Genomic DNA, 15,595 nt, shown 5'->3' with positions numbered 1-15,595 from the left:
TTGCAATTAAAAACAAGGCAAACTGGAATTTATTTATGAGTAAATATGATGGGACCAATTTTTTAGTTTCGCCCAATAGGGAAATTTCAGATGCTCTTTGCAGTTTTATTTAGGATGGAAAAAAAAACAAGTCATTGAAAACCATACCATCCCACACCCCTCAGTGGTGTCAATCAATTTACATAAAATCAGCTGATCATCAAATGACTTCAATGAGAATTCAGCCTCAGGCTGTCCCGCTTTTCTCTATCATTGCATGGACCATTAGAAAAGCCCATAGTTTGACTACTGCTGTATAAATGCAGCATAATAACTGCTGGATCAATTTCACATACTGCGCTAAACCATTTCAATGACTGGGTTCATTTTTAATGTCTGGGCTTCTTAAAAAAAAAAAAAAAATTTGACCTCACATGTAAAGTGAATTTACAAACGAAAAGAACAATTCTATGTTGTTTACTGGGAGCCTAGGATAGTTCATTAAAACGTGACGTGGTGTACCCTACAGTCAAAAAGCCTGCCATTTATTTTAGGTTTCCACGGAACAAGATGAAAAGGATTTGAAAATGAGTTCCACATAAAAAACAATTTTGCTGAACACATAAAGAACTGATGCCAATCAGGAGCTGATGCCAATCAGCATTTGTCCCAAATAGACTCACACTCACAATTAAATTCACGCTTTTAAATATCGGAATCAGTTAAGAAAGTCCAGTGATAACAAAACTAACCTGACACATTTATTTTTGTTTTAACATGAAAATTGTAGTTCACATTTGACAATGTCAGTCACGTGAAAGTATGGAATTTCACATGATTTTATGTCACAGGTTTGGTTTTCGCATGTGGAAATTTTCATTCACATGAAAAATACATTTTATTGTCAAAAAATAATCAGATGTGAAAATGTTCAATTGAAAAGAAAAAGTTAAATTGAAAATGTGAAAAGACAAATTTTTTCATAAGGGCTACCACTGCACATCAGAAATTAAGTATGAGTCAGGCCAGGTGAGAAAAAAAATAGATTCTTTAGACTGTAAGATGGTCAACTTCTGCAATTCCTTCAGTCATCTCTACTTCACCCCAGTGTAATGCTAGAGTTTATGAATATTCATGAGATGCAGCTCACGCAATTGGAACAGTTCAAATTAAACACAAAAGGTCATGTTCAGCTTTTAGAATACAGAGCTGACCATCTGGTTGGTCTACAGAACAATATTGGTAAAAAAAAAATTGGGATTGAATTGGCGATTGGGAAAATCAGCACAATGATTGGCTGCACTGATTGCTCAACCAAAAAACCAGGAAGTTGGTCAGTTTCTAAACTGGCACTGGAAGAAAAATCAATGATTTGCCACAGAAGGCAGCTCTTCTCTTGGTTTGTGATAAAGGCTGTAAAACTCTTCAAAGGGCTTATCGCATGTAAGTAATTGCCTCCCCTATTTAGCACACGCCCTATTTTTCCCTCTCACTCACTTGCTAATGCAAGATGGCTTCTACTCCCAGTCCAGTGGCTATAATGAATGTGTTGCGATTGCCCTGTTACTCCAAGTAGATCTTCCATCCTCAGGTTTTCCCAAACTGAAATGAAAATGTATACTGACCCTTGCTCGTCCACTATGCTAATTGCTTGTGCCAGAGAATGCCATTTTGTTTGGTGAGCAACTCACATATACTTCAAATATTTAACATTATTTTAAAACTCTCACATGCAATCAAATGTTAACATTCTATTCACAACCTCTAATTTCTCTGCCAGATGTGCAGCAACCAGCTGCACATGAATGCCTGTCTTTGAATGGGGCATAAATAACACATTGATGGCAAAATGCAAAGACCAGCCTTGATTGCCCAGGACGAAGGCAGAAAGCCAGATGAAAGAGGAGCCTTCTAAGCTTTGAACGGTAAATCACTCAACTGCTTGTCTCTTTCTTTCAGGGATTAATAAAAATAACCACCATGATGATTTATTTACCTGCATGTATGATTAGATGTCAAGATTTTGTTGTTGATAGTGATTGGGTGCATTGTACCACACTACTGAGGGTAATAGGACCCTCCATAGAAGGCTGGGTGCTATGGTTACAGTCATGTGACTCACCTGTTGGCCAGTAACAAGGAGGATGGAGCCTTCTTTTCCATGTACCACTTGGCGAAAAATGTGATCTAGAATTAAGAGTTCACTCCAGCAGTTCTGGAGAAGCTTCATTTGGTCATCAACCTGCCATAGAAAAATAAAAGAAAGACCTACATTATCAAAATGATTCATGGTCAGTGGTGTTTATGAATGAAATGGTCATGATTTTCTTGTTTGCTTAAAATGTGTAATATTTCAATTATTTGGAATATTAAGAGTGAGAACAGTTCAAAACCTGAATCATAAAACGTTATGAAATGAGGAGAAGGTTGAGACTGCGTAGTACAACTGAAGCAGACACAATACTGTGAAAAACAGGTTGTTATGCATACAAATACAGACTTGTTCAAGCAATGTGTACAAAACAAGTAAAATAAAAATGCAACTAACACATTTGATAATTTAATTTTGAAAACCATATATATGTGATTTTTAAAATATTTGACCCAATGCATAGAAAATCTAAAAGTGTACACCAATAACCAATGAATACATTGCATTACCTGTTTACTATTTACTTACTACTAATTCTAAACAATTCAAGAAAAGCCGCTCTAGTAATAACATATTTATTAATGTCTACTAACAGAATGAAATGGTCCTTTAAATGCGAATTGATAATACATAGTAATAATCACACATTAATGAATAATACACATGATGTATTTACTTACTGCTTTAATAATTGATCAGTCACTTTTCAATGTATACCAAGTTTCAGATAGATGAAATGTAATTTTTGAAATACTGAGCCTATCTGGCCTAACAGGGTCATTCAAAATTCTACAGTGTTGGAACAGATCATTGACTGCACATAATACAACAAGGTACAAGGAACCATGGGGGAGGTACAGGTCTTGTGCAAGTCTTTACCACCGGATGCACATTCTCCCACAGTGGAAACTCTCAGCGTTGTCCACACTTGTCAGCATTAACTGTTTTATCTGTGGGCCAGGTGATGCCATGCCACTGACCGTGCTTTACCAACGATGATTAAGTTCTGACTTATCAGACAACTCTGTCTGCTATTTCAAAGAGAAACAGACGAAAAGTCAGGCAGTGGGACTCGAAACAGGGTGGCCATTGTCGCTGCTGTTGTGTTTCCCACAGCCCATGCCATTAATGATTACACACTGTAGCTGGCAGGTGAATGAGAACATTGCACAGGAAAAAATGGCACAAAGCAAAGAACAGGGAAGAGCAAGAAATTATCGGAAAACAACATTTTGTAAAACTATATATTTTGCCTGCATAGTCTTGTGGACACAACCAGAGGGCTTTCGGTGAGGATTCAATATAAATGTATTGCAGCATTACCGCTACAGAACACATAAACAAGTTAGATCTATAATTTGTAGCCTATTATTACCACAAAGTAAACACAACATATGAGTAGGGCATACCATGACCAAACACAATACTACATGTTTAAATAATACAAGTTTCCCTAAAAAAAAAAATCATATCCAAAACCCAGCAAAGACAAATTTTACTTATGGATGCTAAGTAGCTTGTTACTTAGCTAGCTTGAGTTCTGACAAATGCTTGCTGGATGCCATTAAATAAAACTTTTCGAGCTACTGTAACCACAGCAGAGATATATACAGCTGAAAGAATTTAAATACCATTGTACTGTACAGTGTAACAGCATTTTGTTGTACCATTTTACAACATGAACACCACATCAACTGTCTATTCCAAATTGAAAAAAAAAACAGCATGCAGGCCAATCAAATTATCAGATTGCAGATTTTCAGCTGCAGTCATCATTTTGACTGCATTTTATGCAGTTATAGTGCCACTTGAGAAAACAGCCTTTGGCAAGTAAGGGAAATTTAAAACAGCTCTGTATTTAGGATGGTTGAATACAGCAGCTTTTCACATGTGAATCCTGAAGGCAGTTTTAGGTACCAGACCTGAACATATCACAATATGTCCTACATCCATATCATGCACAAAATTTAATTAAATCCTCTATAGAAACAAAGCATATCAACGTATTCCAGCCATGTGGATTGGCACAACCAGTGGGCATATCAATGGCTTTATCTAAGTGATAAAGCCCAGAATTATTTGCATCACCACAGTAAGGTAATCACGTAATAAGCCAATTGAGCACAGCATGGGACAAACCACTGTCATGATAATCTGAGGAACCCTGGCTGAGGAAACCCACCATACCCTTGGCAAGCCAACCGTGTCCTGCCAATGTGGACTCTCATCCATAGATCACTAATAACTTAGTGAAGCCATTCTGTGATGTCTTGGCTATCGGGGCCAACACTTATACCAGCAGAGACACCCTGGAGCCTGTGATTTCTTCCTTGACAAAGTTTCTGTTATGCAGTTCAATGGTTCAAATGTCACTGCTGGTTGAAGGATACATTACACTGCACTTAAGCGTAATGACAAGTATTATGTTGTAGCGCAAGGGGAACGTTCAAACATGCAGTCCAGGCATCTACCTTTTCGGCCAGAAGTCTCTTAATCCTAATGTCTCTGGTGGTTAGAGGAGAGCCAGTCGAATGCCAGTGTTATTCATGCCTGCATTTGGTAGCCAAGGCTTTTTACTCTGAGCACAAGTGACAAGCCCACAGTTTTATAGAGCACAGCATGCGGATTCCCATGTGAACCACCTCACCCCCCACCCCATTCAGATGCCATAAGTATAACACACTTATGGCATCTACCCAACCATTATTTGCAGACATCCACTCTTGCTCCAAAATGCTGTGGTATCAAGAACGGTATTAATGCTTTTAGAACTGTAAATGGAAACTGTTTTCAATAATAAGAAAGCGTGGCTTCAACATGCCTTTGACGTACCTTCTGCAGCAATGTGGTTCTATTTCAATCATTTCTTTCTAATGTAGCTAATGTAGATCATTGGCTGACCAGTTAAAGTAATATTAAGACACTAACTCAAATTACTGTATTGTTGTTTTTTCATTAGGTTGGAGTACATTATTGGGGTTTGTATGCAACCCATGCATCATTTCTTAGGAGCCAGTTGTAGCGTTGAATTTCTGTCTTTGCTGAATTAATTATTGTGGTAATTTTATACTTAGTTTGTTTATTGCACAGTTGTTTGGCAGACAGCTTACAAACAGTTCATGAAGTTTCAATTTCTCTTGCACATTGGCTGGGTGTGTTGCCATAGCGGTGGCCTTCATTAATCGGTCTATTGAGCAGCTGAGTAGAAGAGTGCCTTCACAACTACATTGTTCAATTGGCTGTGAACAGCATTATTTAAGTAGGACCACTGAAATAAAAGGGGGCAGCTCAGGCCGTCTTGTCTGCATGAACAGACTGTCTTTCTCATGATGCATTGTATTCGGTATCATCTCGGAATTCTTACATTACAACATGCCTTATAGGTTTAATATAAGGATTATCTACATGAATCGCAAAACTTCTTTTTGGTTCTAGGTTGATACTGTGCTTCCATTTATTGGTCCAGAAATATGTTTGCCAGTTCTGGCACTTGTTCACGTAACTGTGGTGGATGCACTTATGTTCTCTTTCAGTATAACTCACTCTGGATAAGAGACTGCTAAATGAGTGAAATTCAATGTAATGTTGACAAAGAAATTCCATGTTAGGAGCATGTCAGGCTTATGTCTTCAAACTGCCAAACTGAAAAACACGATCCACTTTTAATAAGCATTTTCCTATATGATATTTATTTATCAACTCCATAATTAACTGAGCAAAATTCTCTGAAGTGTGAGCCAATCCTCGGGAACAATGCTGGGGCATTCACCGCACGGAAAAACTAGACACAAGTTCCGCCTTTCTCTGGTCTGAACGGCCTAGGATACTGTATGCTTTGGCTTCCACACTCTAAACACCATCAAACTCACCCTATGTGCTCCTTCCACTAAAATGCAAGAAGAATCTGGAACTGTTCAAAAGCATGTGAGGAGCGGATAGCCCCTAGGAAACCATACACCGGAGGAGATGTTGCAAATTTATGTAATTACAGCATGGGGTTTGGAACGAGAAGGGTGGCATGTGCAGCCCTCTCTGGTTTCCATTACCGAAGTGGGAGAAATTGAAAAATAAGACACCGAAAGAGAATATTACACAATATTTGAGCAACATATTACACACAATATGTTCCATCTGTCAACATGTGCAGTTCAAAATTCAGCATATTATCATGAAACACCACGTATGAAAGGCATCAGAATATATTTTAATATACATCATATGTTTCCAAATTAACTGCATTAATATAAAATAATTAAATATTAATTTTTACTTTTGCAAAGACAAAGTTCTGGCTAGGGTGATAAAAAGTGTGTTCACAGAATGTCGCACACTATAGTCCTCAAGGTGTGGTACAAATACCAATGCCCCAAACGTTAAGGTCTGTCCACACTCTGGTCTCCAGAGACAAGCAGAGCGTGTCCGTGTCAGACTGCTAGCCCTGGGTCTTTTCCTGTTCTTGATCCTATGCTAATCTCTCCGAGCTCATTTGTCGCAACGTGGAATCTACACCTCTGGCATTCGCAGTTGATGCTGGAATAATAAGAATGGTAGATTATCATTCATTGGCCACAAGCACTCCACTCTGCCTTCTCACACTGAGCCCCACGACCCCCCCCCCCCCCCCCTTGCCACCACCCACTCACCGCCAGGCATTATTTTACTCATTTGTATTACTAGAGATCTCGCAAATCATGCTTCTCTCAGTACTCTTTGGTGCTCATTACACGAGTCACATTCAAGAAACAAAATGAAGGTCATAAGAGTAGCTGTGTGCTCCATATTCCGTACTACTCTCAAAATCGGCCTTGATTCAATTTAACATCAAAGCACTTGATACTTAGAAAATACAATCAAGAAAACTTGCTTAAAAAAGAAAACCGTTTTTTATAGGTGAAAAGGCAATTCAAGAAAAGAGAAAAAAAAGGAAATTCAAGAAAAGGTTCATTTAAAAAACTGAGGTCCTGACACACCGTGGGTTGAGGCTCTATGATTATTAATGGTAAATCCATAATGTCTCAGACTCAGGATAAGAAAAATTAATCATTTAAAAAAAAAAAAAATTACAACAAGAGGCTGAACTGCGCTAGACACAAAATTCAACCAAACAGTAGCTCACTGTGCAATTGGGAGGACTTAGAAGTGCTCGCAATTCATGGCAAGAGTACGCACTGCGCCCGATTAGTAACTGAGCACTGTGATGGCCAGTTGCATTGAGAATCAGTGTTTCTGTGGGAAAAGATGATTGGTTCCTCTGGGTCAACAGGCATCAGTCTGGGTCTATGAGGGAATTGGGGAGGGCGGGGTAGTGGGAGGGGCCAGTCTGATAGCCAGCCAGATCGATCGCGCAGAGGTGTGGAGATTGATCTGTTCCCACGATGACTACACTAATGGTCTCTAGGGATAGTTGCAGTCTAGTCTAGAATCTGTTAGAGAGAAAAGCTCCAATGCAGAAACAATAGACTACATAAAACTGCTCCTTGTGGCCAGTTTTATACCAGGTATATTTTAGCTAGTCACAATGGCACTATCCACTATGACATATGACTCCATCCCCCTTTAAGGATTAAAACCTATGGATTTCTAATCACACAAACACACACACACACACACACACACATTGACACACAAACACTTATATATCAAGAGCATAAACATCAGCTTATTATTATTTGAGGGATTACTGGATATAGCACTTTTGCCCTCATGAGGTTATAGACTATAACAGATACAGACCAGAATTAGGCACAGTAATCATACCATTAATTAACAAGGAAAAAAGATGATAGGGTGCTTATGTACACATAATTCAGAAAATACTCGATCTGGAAAATACTCTGGATTATGGGAATTAGCTGGTGTCATCTCTATTTTTTTTTTTAAAGAAAACCCACATCAGATCAAACAACCAAGAAGATTTCATTATTAATACAATAATACATTGTTGCAACTCTGCTGTTTCTCACCAACAATACAATTTTATTCTAACACAGAATCTAGGTAATTTACCTAATTAGGAATGCTAATTAGAAAAAAAGGTCTGAGAAAGCACCTCTTTCCCACTCCTGTTTCTTTCACACAGTTGGAAGACTTAAGCCGGGTGGAGGTGTAGCTTAAACCATCAGACTAAACCACTGCAAACCACAATCGTACACAATAATGTTAATTTAAAAAAATGGCCCCTGACCTACTAATGTGGGATTTGAATGGCTTAAAGCAAAGACACCATTAAAATAATTATCAAAAAGAAAACTAATCAAATATTCAGATATTAGGCTCTTAATACAAGGGCAACACTGGGAGGGAGATTGCTCCTAAGCTACTGAAATATTGCCTTTCAAATGATCCAATTGTGGTTCTTACTGTAGACTACTAGTCTTGGGATTTCTGCAATGTTCAAACAAATACAACCCTTTGTTCAAGATTTACAAAGCACTTAAGGAGGAGCCATAATGGACTTGGAGGCTGCACTGGAAAATAAGATTCTGTTACTTAGTATAAAAATGTAAGCCTTTTGTTTTAAGCACTGCTTCCCCTATTCAAAATTGTAATTATTGTACGACCCATACCATCGGAGCACTGGTATGGTGGGTGATGCACTCATGCATAAGCCAGTGACTGTTTTACACCGTACAGGCCAACCAGAGCTACAGCATAGCTAGCGACAGCCTGAGGAATGTATCTTACACTGCTGGTAGACCGTGGGTACCTGGCACACTGGGAGGAACCAATGCATATAGTCCAGACTCTAGTCTAGTCTTTTAATCAATGTGGGCTGAGGCCTGTTGTGTAGTGCAACTGTGGACTTTTTACTTTTACTTATTTCACAGCCGTTTAGCAGGAAATCCTTTCTGGAGACTTATCCTATCTAGTGCTAACATAATAGCAAAAATCAGGGCCTGAAGTGCAGGAATTTCCCAAACGGGGAAAGAATAGCCCCAAGAGGGACATAAAGTGGAGATTTGACTGACAACTATCCCATTGAACATTAAACTAAATTATACAACCAAGAATTAAACTACCTTTATGAGTATTAACTACATTCAACAAACAACGGCAAAGAAACAAAGGCTCTGAAAATTTTTTTGCTAAATCTAATGAGATGTAGTTAAGCCATTGTTGTCCCACAAGGCTATGTGATAGATTATGGATAACCAGTGGAGGGCAGTGAGGAGATGGGTGAGGTGGGAGCGTTAGTTGACTCACGTTCATAGTCAGCTGCTGAGGCTTAAACCTACAACTGGAAGGCTCAGCAGTCCCCTTTAGTGTTGGGCTCCTTTTAATGACTGTCACAGGGTCGCTGGTTTAAACGATAACAATTATAAGCAAATGCCCACATGAAATACAGGCCCTTGGGTGGTGTTGCTCACCACAGTGACCAATGACTAGCTATGTAGCATATGCTATTGCTTTTATCAAATACAAGAAATGTATGGTTAGTTTTAAAATTGTCTCGTGAAATTTCTTCAAACATGTTTTGATTTTATGAGGCAGAGCTCTAAGAAGTGCTACTTATGGTACTTGTGGGAGCAGAGAATTAAAATACATAATGCGTTGTAAAAAAAAGATACCATACTATTTGGAAAAAGGAGTTTCCAGTGTTATATAAACTGTATTTACAGAAAAAAGTTAAACTTGCAATTATTTGCATGTCAGAGTTGACCATAAATGTTGATTGAACCATTAGTTCAGTGATGATTATACTATCCACATGAACCACTACAAATAATACAGCCTTCCTGTATTTCTTTTTCTATTTCAGGATCAGTAGCCTCCTTGCAAAAGCAGGGTTGTCTTAAAGTCAGCAGAAACACAACTCCCTGATTTTCAAAAAAAGGGCAGAGAACCTGACTAAAACTGGACATCAGAAATACCCTGTTAAAAATGGACGCACACTCTATCAGTGTATGGGAACCTTTTCTCCATGTGCCTTACCTGTTGGAATTCTGGCCAATCATCAGATAAATGATCAAGGGAACATTAAAGAGAACAGCAAACACACCTGTCTTTGTCCTGTTTTAGCAAAAGCTGTTTTCTGGCTGCAGACCTTGGGAATTTTGGCCATTGCGACGCCTTGCATATTATGTTACCCATCTGAAACACACACGTCCGCATCTAATCGGCAGTAGCTAAATATAAGCTCCTTGTAAGCTAACCCCTGTGTCCTGTCTGTCTTGCTGGATCTGCTGGTCATCTTTTGTCTTTTGACTCTTTTATTTAGCAAACCTTGGTCTGAAATAGATGGCCATAAATTACAGGGAAAAATAGAAGATAGGTGCTGACAGTGGGTGCTGGGTACTCCAGGCAGGTAGCCCAGTGCCTTATAAAAGTGAAAATTACATGGAAAGACAACGGGAACAAAATCAGGGAGGAATTAAACTGATTTGAGACTGAGGCCTGAGAATTTTTTCAACAACCGACAAACTCACATCAGTATGTATATAAGAAAAGCAAGGTTACACTGAGTATCTGTTATTACTAAGTTAAGGGGCCAAAATGCATTACACTGAATATATCGCTTTCCTTTAAATAGAGTGTCTACATTTGCACTTGTTCATTTCTTTGCTACCCGTGACAGCCATCAAGATAATTTGATGTTACAGCCAGCCATGCTCAGCTGTGGTGAGAATTTCCACAATTCCAGATGACGTAAATCTGCCAGGCCTGTGTTTGTCCTGTCTGACATATGGCACACGCAGGAGCTTAGCTATCGCACAAGGAGATATCCAAACAGGTCTAAGCACAAGCCATTGTTTTAATACCAAGAAGTAGGAGCAAACCCAGGGAAATCAATTGATTAGTGAACATACAAAACATTTCAAATCCTTAACCATCCAAGACCAATTAAGGATTAATTACATACAGTATATGCAGTAAAAGATACATGAAATTGAGAATACCAGCCAAATAAAAAAAGTGTTTATGATCATGATCAACAAAGAGCTCACATTTCGTGAGCACATACAGTACTACATTTCACATACACACACACACACACACACACACACACACATTTACACTTTTTAAACCCCTTTTATGGTTGGAAACACATCAGATAAACTGCCTTGATGCATGCACTCTAAACACATTTCCACTCAGATTTCCCACATTACTTCTGTCAATGGAAGCAGCAGACTTTTGGGGATTTTTAGTGAGCGAAAAACAGTTTTCTGGGGCTGGGACTCACTGATTTAGTCCCTTTTCACCACCTAATGGTAAGAATAAGGTACTGCCAATGCACTGGGGGGGAGGTGGGGGGGGGGCACTGAATGACCGTGTATGAGACACTGAGGCTGAAGCAGGCCTGGCCCTTAAAGATGCGCGGGCTGGCGGACGCTGGACGCAGGCGGGAGGCCTCTCTCTGTGCCCAGGCTTTCATCCCTCATCAAAGCCACAAGTGGATGAGCAGACCCTCCGGCCCGCTAGCGCCCCTCCTTCATGTCCCTCCGCGGGGTTTCCGACCCTAAATCTTCCCTTTTAACACGCGCCTCTGGCTTCCTTCCCCCCGTGACTCGGGGGGCCTCGGAGGTACGCGACAGGGCCCCCCCCCGGCCCCGAACCCCTCGAACGACGACGAGGCGGCAGCGGGACAGGGATCGGGAAGGTGGGAGATAATTGGCAAACCAGACACGCCCGCCAGCAAGCTGAATGCCCCTTTCTGCACTGAAGCAGCCATTGATAAAGCTTGCTGATGGAGTCTTAACAAAAAACCCAGGGAAAGAGTTTTGTTGGACTCACAAATTGTTTTCCAATTTGGTCTTTTTTTTCTTTCACTTTTTCCTAGTCAGCGCTCAGGACGTGCGGCTAAATACTTTCACTGGAGTCGATTTATTGAATATATCTGGCAGTCAGTTTAAGAAATGAAACTGATCCTCTGAGCCAACTCTTGTGTTTACTAGATCCAGGAACATCCATATTTAAAACAGCACAAATACGTCGGAAATCATTAACAAATCCCCTCTGTCAAATAAACAAGCAAGCCATATATCCAAAAATTTTTTTTTAACTTGTTCTGCAATTTTGTCAGATTCTGGTAATGTTTTAGAGAACTTAGGTACAATCACTCCAACACTTTCTAGTTTTTTACATAGAGAAGTCTACAGTATATAAGGATAAAGGGTCTCCACAGGCAGACATTGCTGCAGATGAGTGAACAGGTGAAACAGAGAGCTTGGTGGGGGAGGGGGGGGGGTTTACCCCACATGAGCAAACACCCCACGACGACCCACATGCCACCACCGATTGAGGCTAGTGTGGGAAGGGGGTGGGGGGGGGGTATCATCTATCAGCGGACAAAACACAGGACCCGAGAATGTTGCTGCTCCTCAAATGAAATAATATATCTCTGAAAGGCTACGCCCGCGCGAGGCCCCGGGGCCCATCCATCAAGCGCCGAGGGCGGCTGCCGGCTCCGCCGCGGCAGGGCCATTAGACCTCCACCTGTTTTCCCCTTGTCCTTCACAACGCACCCCTGCCCTTGCCGTTAGTCCCGTCCCCATGTTCATCTTCCCCCACCCCATGCGCTGATATAAAGCTGGAGGGTTTTGGGTTGAGGGGGGGAGGTTGTTGGGGTTGGGGGGGGAGGGGGGCTGGTCCGCGGAATACAGTAATTCAAATGCAACGGACCAGGGACGCGGTTGCAAATCTCTGCCGGCCGACCCTCGGCTCGGGCGTAGTTTGTCACCGGCGGTGGCGGCGGCGGGTGACCTCAGCGGCGGCACCAGAGGAGGGGAGCGTGTGTGTGTGTGTGTTGTGTGCGCGTGTCTGTGCGCACGTGTGTGTGTGTGTGTGTGTGCGCGCGTGTCTGTGCGCACGTGTGTGTGTGTGTGTATGTGTGTGTGTGGCGCGTCGCCCTGCCGGCTCACAGGTCAGGCCTCAGGCTGCATTATTAATTCCCCCTGCTAGTGGGGGTAGAAGGAGGTGTAAAAAACAATAAACCCACTCCTTCAAATCAGGCCAACAAAAAAAGTGCTGAGGGAACATCTTTGTAAAATATTAACCCCCAGGCCAAAGTGTTAGAGGTGGACGTAGCCTAACCAACAGGTAAATATAATTCGACATCTCATTATGTCAAAGATCCTCTACTTGCTGTATCACAGCACATGCACAAGAGAAGCGCCTTATTTAAAAGCACATGGTTGGGAGAAGTTTCAGACAGCTAAAATGACTGGATGTGAGGTTTTACCCAGAGCGCCTCAGTGCATTCCTGAGGGACTAGCCTCTGGACACCGCGGATCTGGCCTCTTCTCCAGCTGCTTTTCGAATAAGGCCCCGGGTCTCGCTGGGGGCTGCCGGCTTGGGAACAAGACCTAATGCAGTCCTCCCCACTTAATGGCTGATCTGGTATTGTCATTCCTGGCTACGTTTCCACAGTCCCGAACCTGTCCCCGAGCAACTGTGAAAGGACGGATATGAATATCGGAGAGCTGCACGTCAACCTGCCTGCCGCGGTCCGTTGAGTTTTATTGGCTCTCAGAACTACATAATGCATGTGCGTAAAAATTACAGAAATTATAAATCACACCTTCTTTTTCAAAAAATCTGCCACATCTCGGCAGAGACATAAGCCAATGTATTTACTTTGAGCTGTTACAACCAGGCTACCATAAACACTTGGAAAACCGAGGAGAAAATTTCTAAAGGTTGAATGAACCCTCGTAAGCAAAATACCGACCTTGAAAACTATACTACTGTAAATTAATTTGGTCCAATCATGTGCTTGCTGTGAGTGTCCTATCCGGTGGAGCATTCAGTGGTAGGAAGGCTCAAGCTGACCGCTACCCCTTGCTGGGCTGTTCGTACCTGCTTCCCACTGATTGGTATAAAGGCTGCATGAGTATTACCTATATTTTATAGATTCTCTTAAAAATACAGATCAATCCAATTTCACTCACAGAACTCACAGAAGTGAGGGTATATATTTGAAAATGAAACTCCAGTGTGTTTGAAAAAACCTGCTGAATGTTGGTAACAGTTTGCCGCATATCATCTTATAATTCTGGGGTGAACACTGCACAGATGCATTGGTAATTTAATTATTTTCTGGAACATTCTTTACACAAACTGGCCATATTCATTTATAGCCAGATGCTGTAAATAAATATATAGCTAGGTGTATTCATACAGTTGTAAGCACTTTAAGCTACACAATTTAGACTGAAAAAAATGTGGTGCATTTTCTAATGCTTTGATTCCATCAAAAAATAAAAATAAATAAATAAATGGTGAGCTTAATAATAAAATATTACATTTCCATATATAATAAGGAACATACATAATTCCCACCTATACCTCACTGCTTACACCAACCCAATATAAAGAAAATGTAAGATAAAATGAAATGGACTGAGGCTAAGCGGAGAGCCAATTCTACTGTGAAGTGCCTAAGCACAAACCACCCATAAAGACTGTAACAGCAAACTGTTTATGAGTCCTATGAGCAGGCCAAACCTTTGGAAACAAAGCTTGAATATCATTGATAGCGTATTTTTCCCAGGTCTCATGACAAAATATCCTTTTGTTCCCACAATGCTATTAATAACAGAGTAGCTGCAGGTGTATTTATAGTCACAATGCAGTGAGCAGTCAGGGAGATTCTGGCCATTCACTTGCATGTCCTGTGTTTACATGATGCAGCCCTGAGTATGTCAGAGGCTCATATGTGCATGTGCTCTACTTAGGCGACACTGCGTGTCACATTTGATGTCAGTCAAGATTTTTCAGGCATGTACACACTGCCCAGTAAACACGATATTGGCGCGAAGCTTGCCCTCTTTGCGGGAACAGTTTTATAGGGAATTTGAGATATCCCGCACTGGGCTGGTTTTGTCACTACTGTATTTCACCGCCTCCACATATCAGGAGGGGGGTGACGGGTGGGGAAGAGATGGGGGTGGGCTTTGGGGGATGGCTTCCCTTGCGACTATATTTTTTAAGCTTCCGTACATTATTTTCTCCTGATAAAACAGCAAAAGAATTTTCTCTCTAACTGTAATGTATCTCACTATGTAAAAAATGTTATCTTTTACTTTTGAAATGAAACTTTTCTCATCATTGTGCCTTGAGTGCACTTGATAGCTGTGTATACTATTTCATAAAAATAAAAATGTATCAAAATTTTGTTAATTTTGCCTCTTACATTAGCTATACTGAGCATGCTCAATTCTAGTTACCTTTTACAAATAATGTATTATATTTTACATCCTTGAACTCAATGGAATTTAAATTGAAAGCAAATTTCAACTCCATATAAAGTTCAACCCACATGCATCCATACAATTAAATAATCATATCAACAAACTATAAATAAAAATTAATTTAAGGGAAATGTTACGTTTTTCCTAGTTCAAAAACAATTCTTTTAAAAAATGTTGATGATTCTGGAAACTGTTTTCTGAAGAAAAATAAAATATTCTGTTTTTAAATAGTCAAATTTAAGTAAAAATTTTGACTGAATCCAGTCCTTGG

The 15,595-nt window shown here is 40.5% G+C and overlaps 1 protein-coding gene across 4 annotated transcripts in view; it reads right to left on the bottom strand.

Moving 5' to 3' along the window:
- Positions 1–15,595, bottom strand: part of LOC135256605 (nuclear receptor subfamily 5 group A member 2-like) — a 47,430-nt gene that overhangs the window by 15,985 nt on the left and 15,850 nt on the right. For all 4 annotated transcript variants that reach the window (XM_064338540.1, XM_064338537.1, XM_064338538.1 and 1 more), the window contains one exon: positions 2,102–2,221. In XM_064338540.1, the coding sequence (XP_064194610.1) occupies positions 2,102–2,221 (120 nt within the window). The remainder of the gene's footprint in view (positions 1–2,101; positions 2,222–15,595) is intronic.

The sequence above is a fragment of the Anguilla rostrata genome, chromosome 6 (assembly GCF_018555375.3).
Source record: "Anguilla rostrata isolate EN2019 chromosome 6, ASM1855537v3, whole genome shotgun sequence".
NCBI classification, from domain to species: Eukaryota; Metazoa; Chordata; class Actinopteri; order Anguilliformes; family Anguillidae; genus Anguilla; species Anguilla rostrata.
The sequence above is the reverse complement of the archived record's forward strand: the minus strand, read 5'-3'. Positions and strand labels throughout refer to the sequence as shown.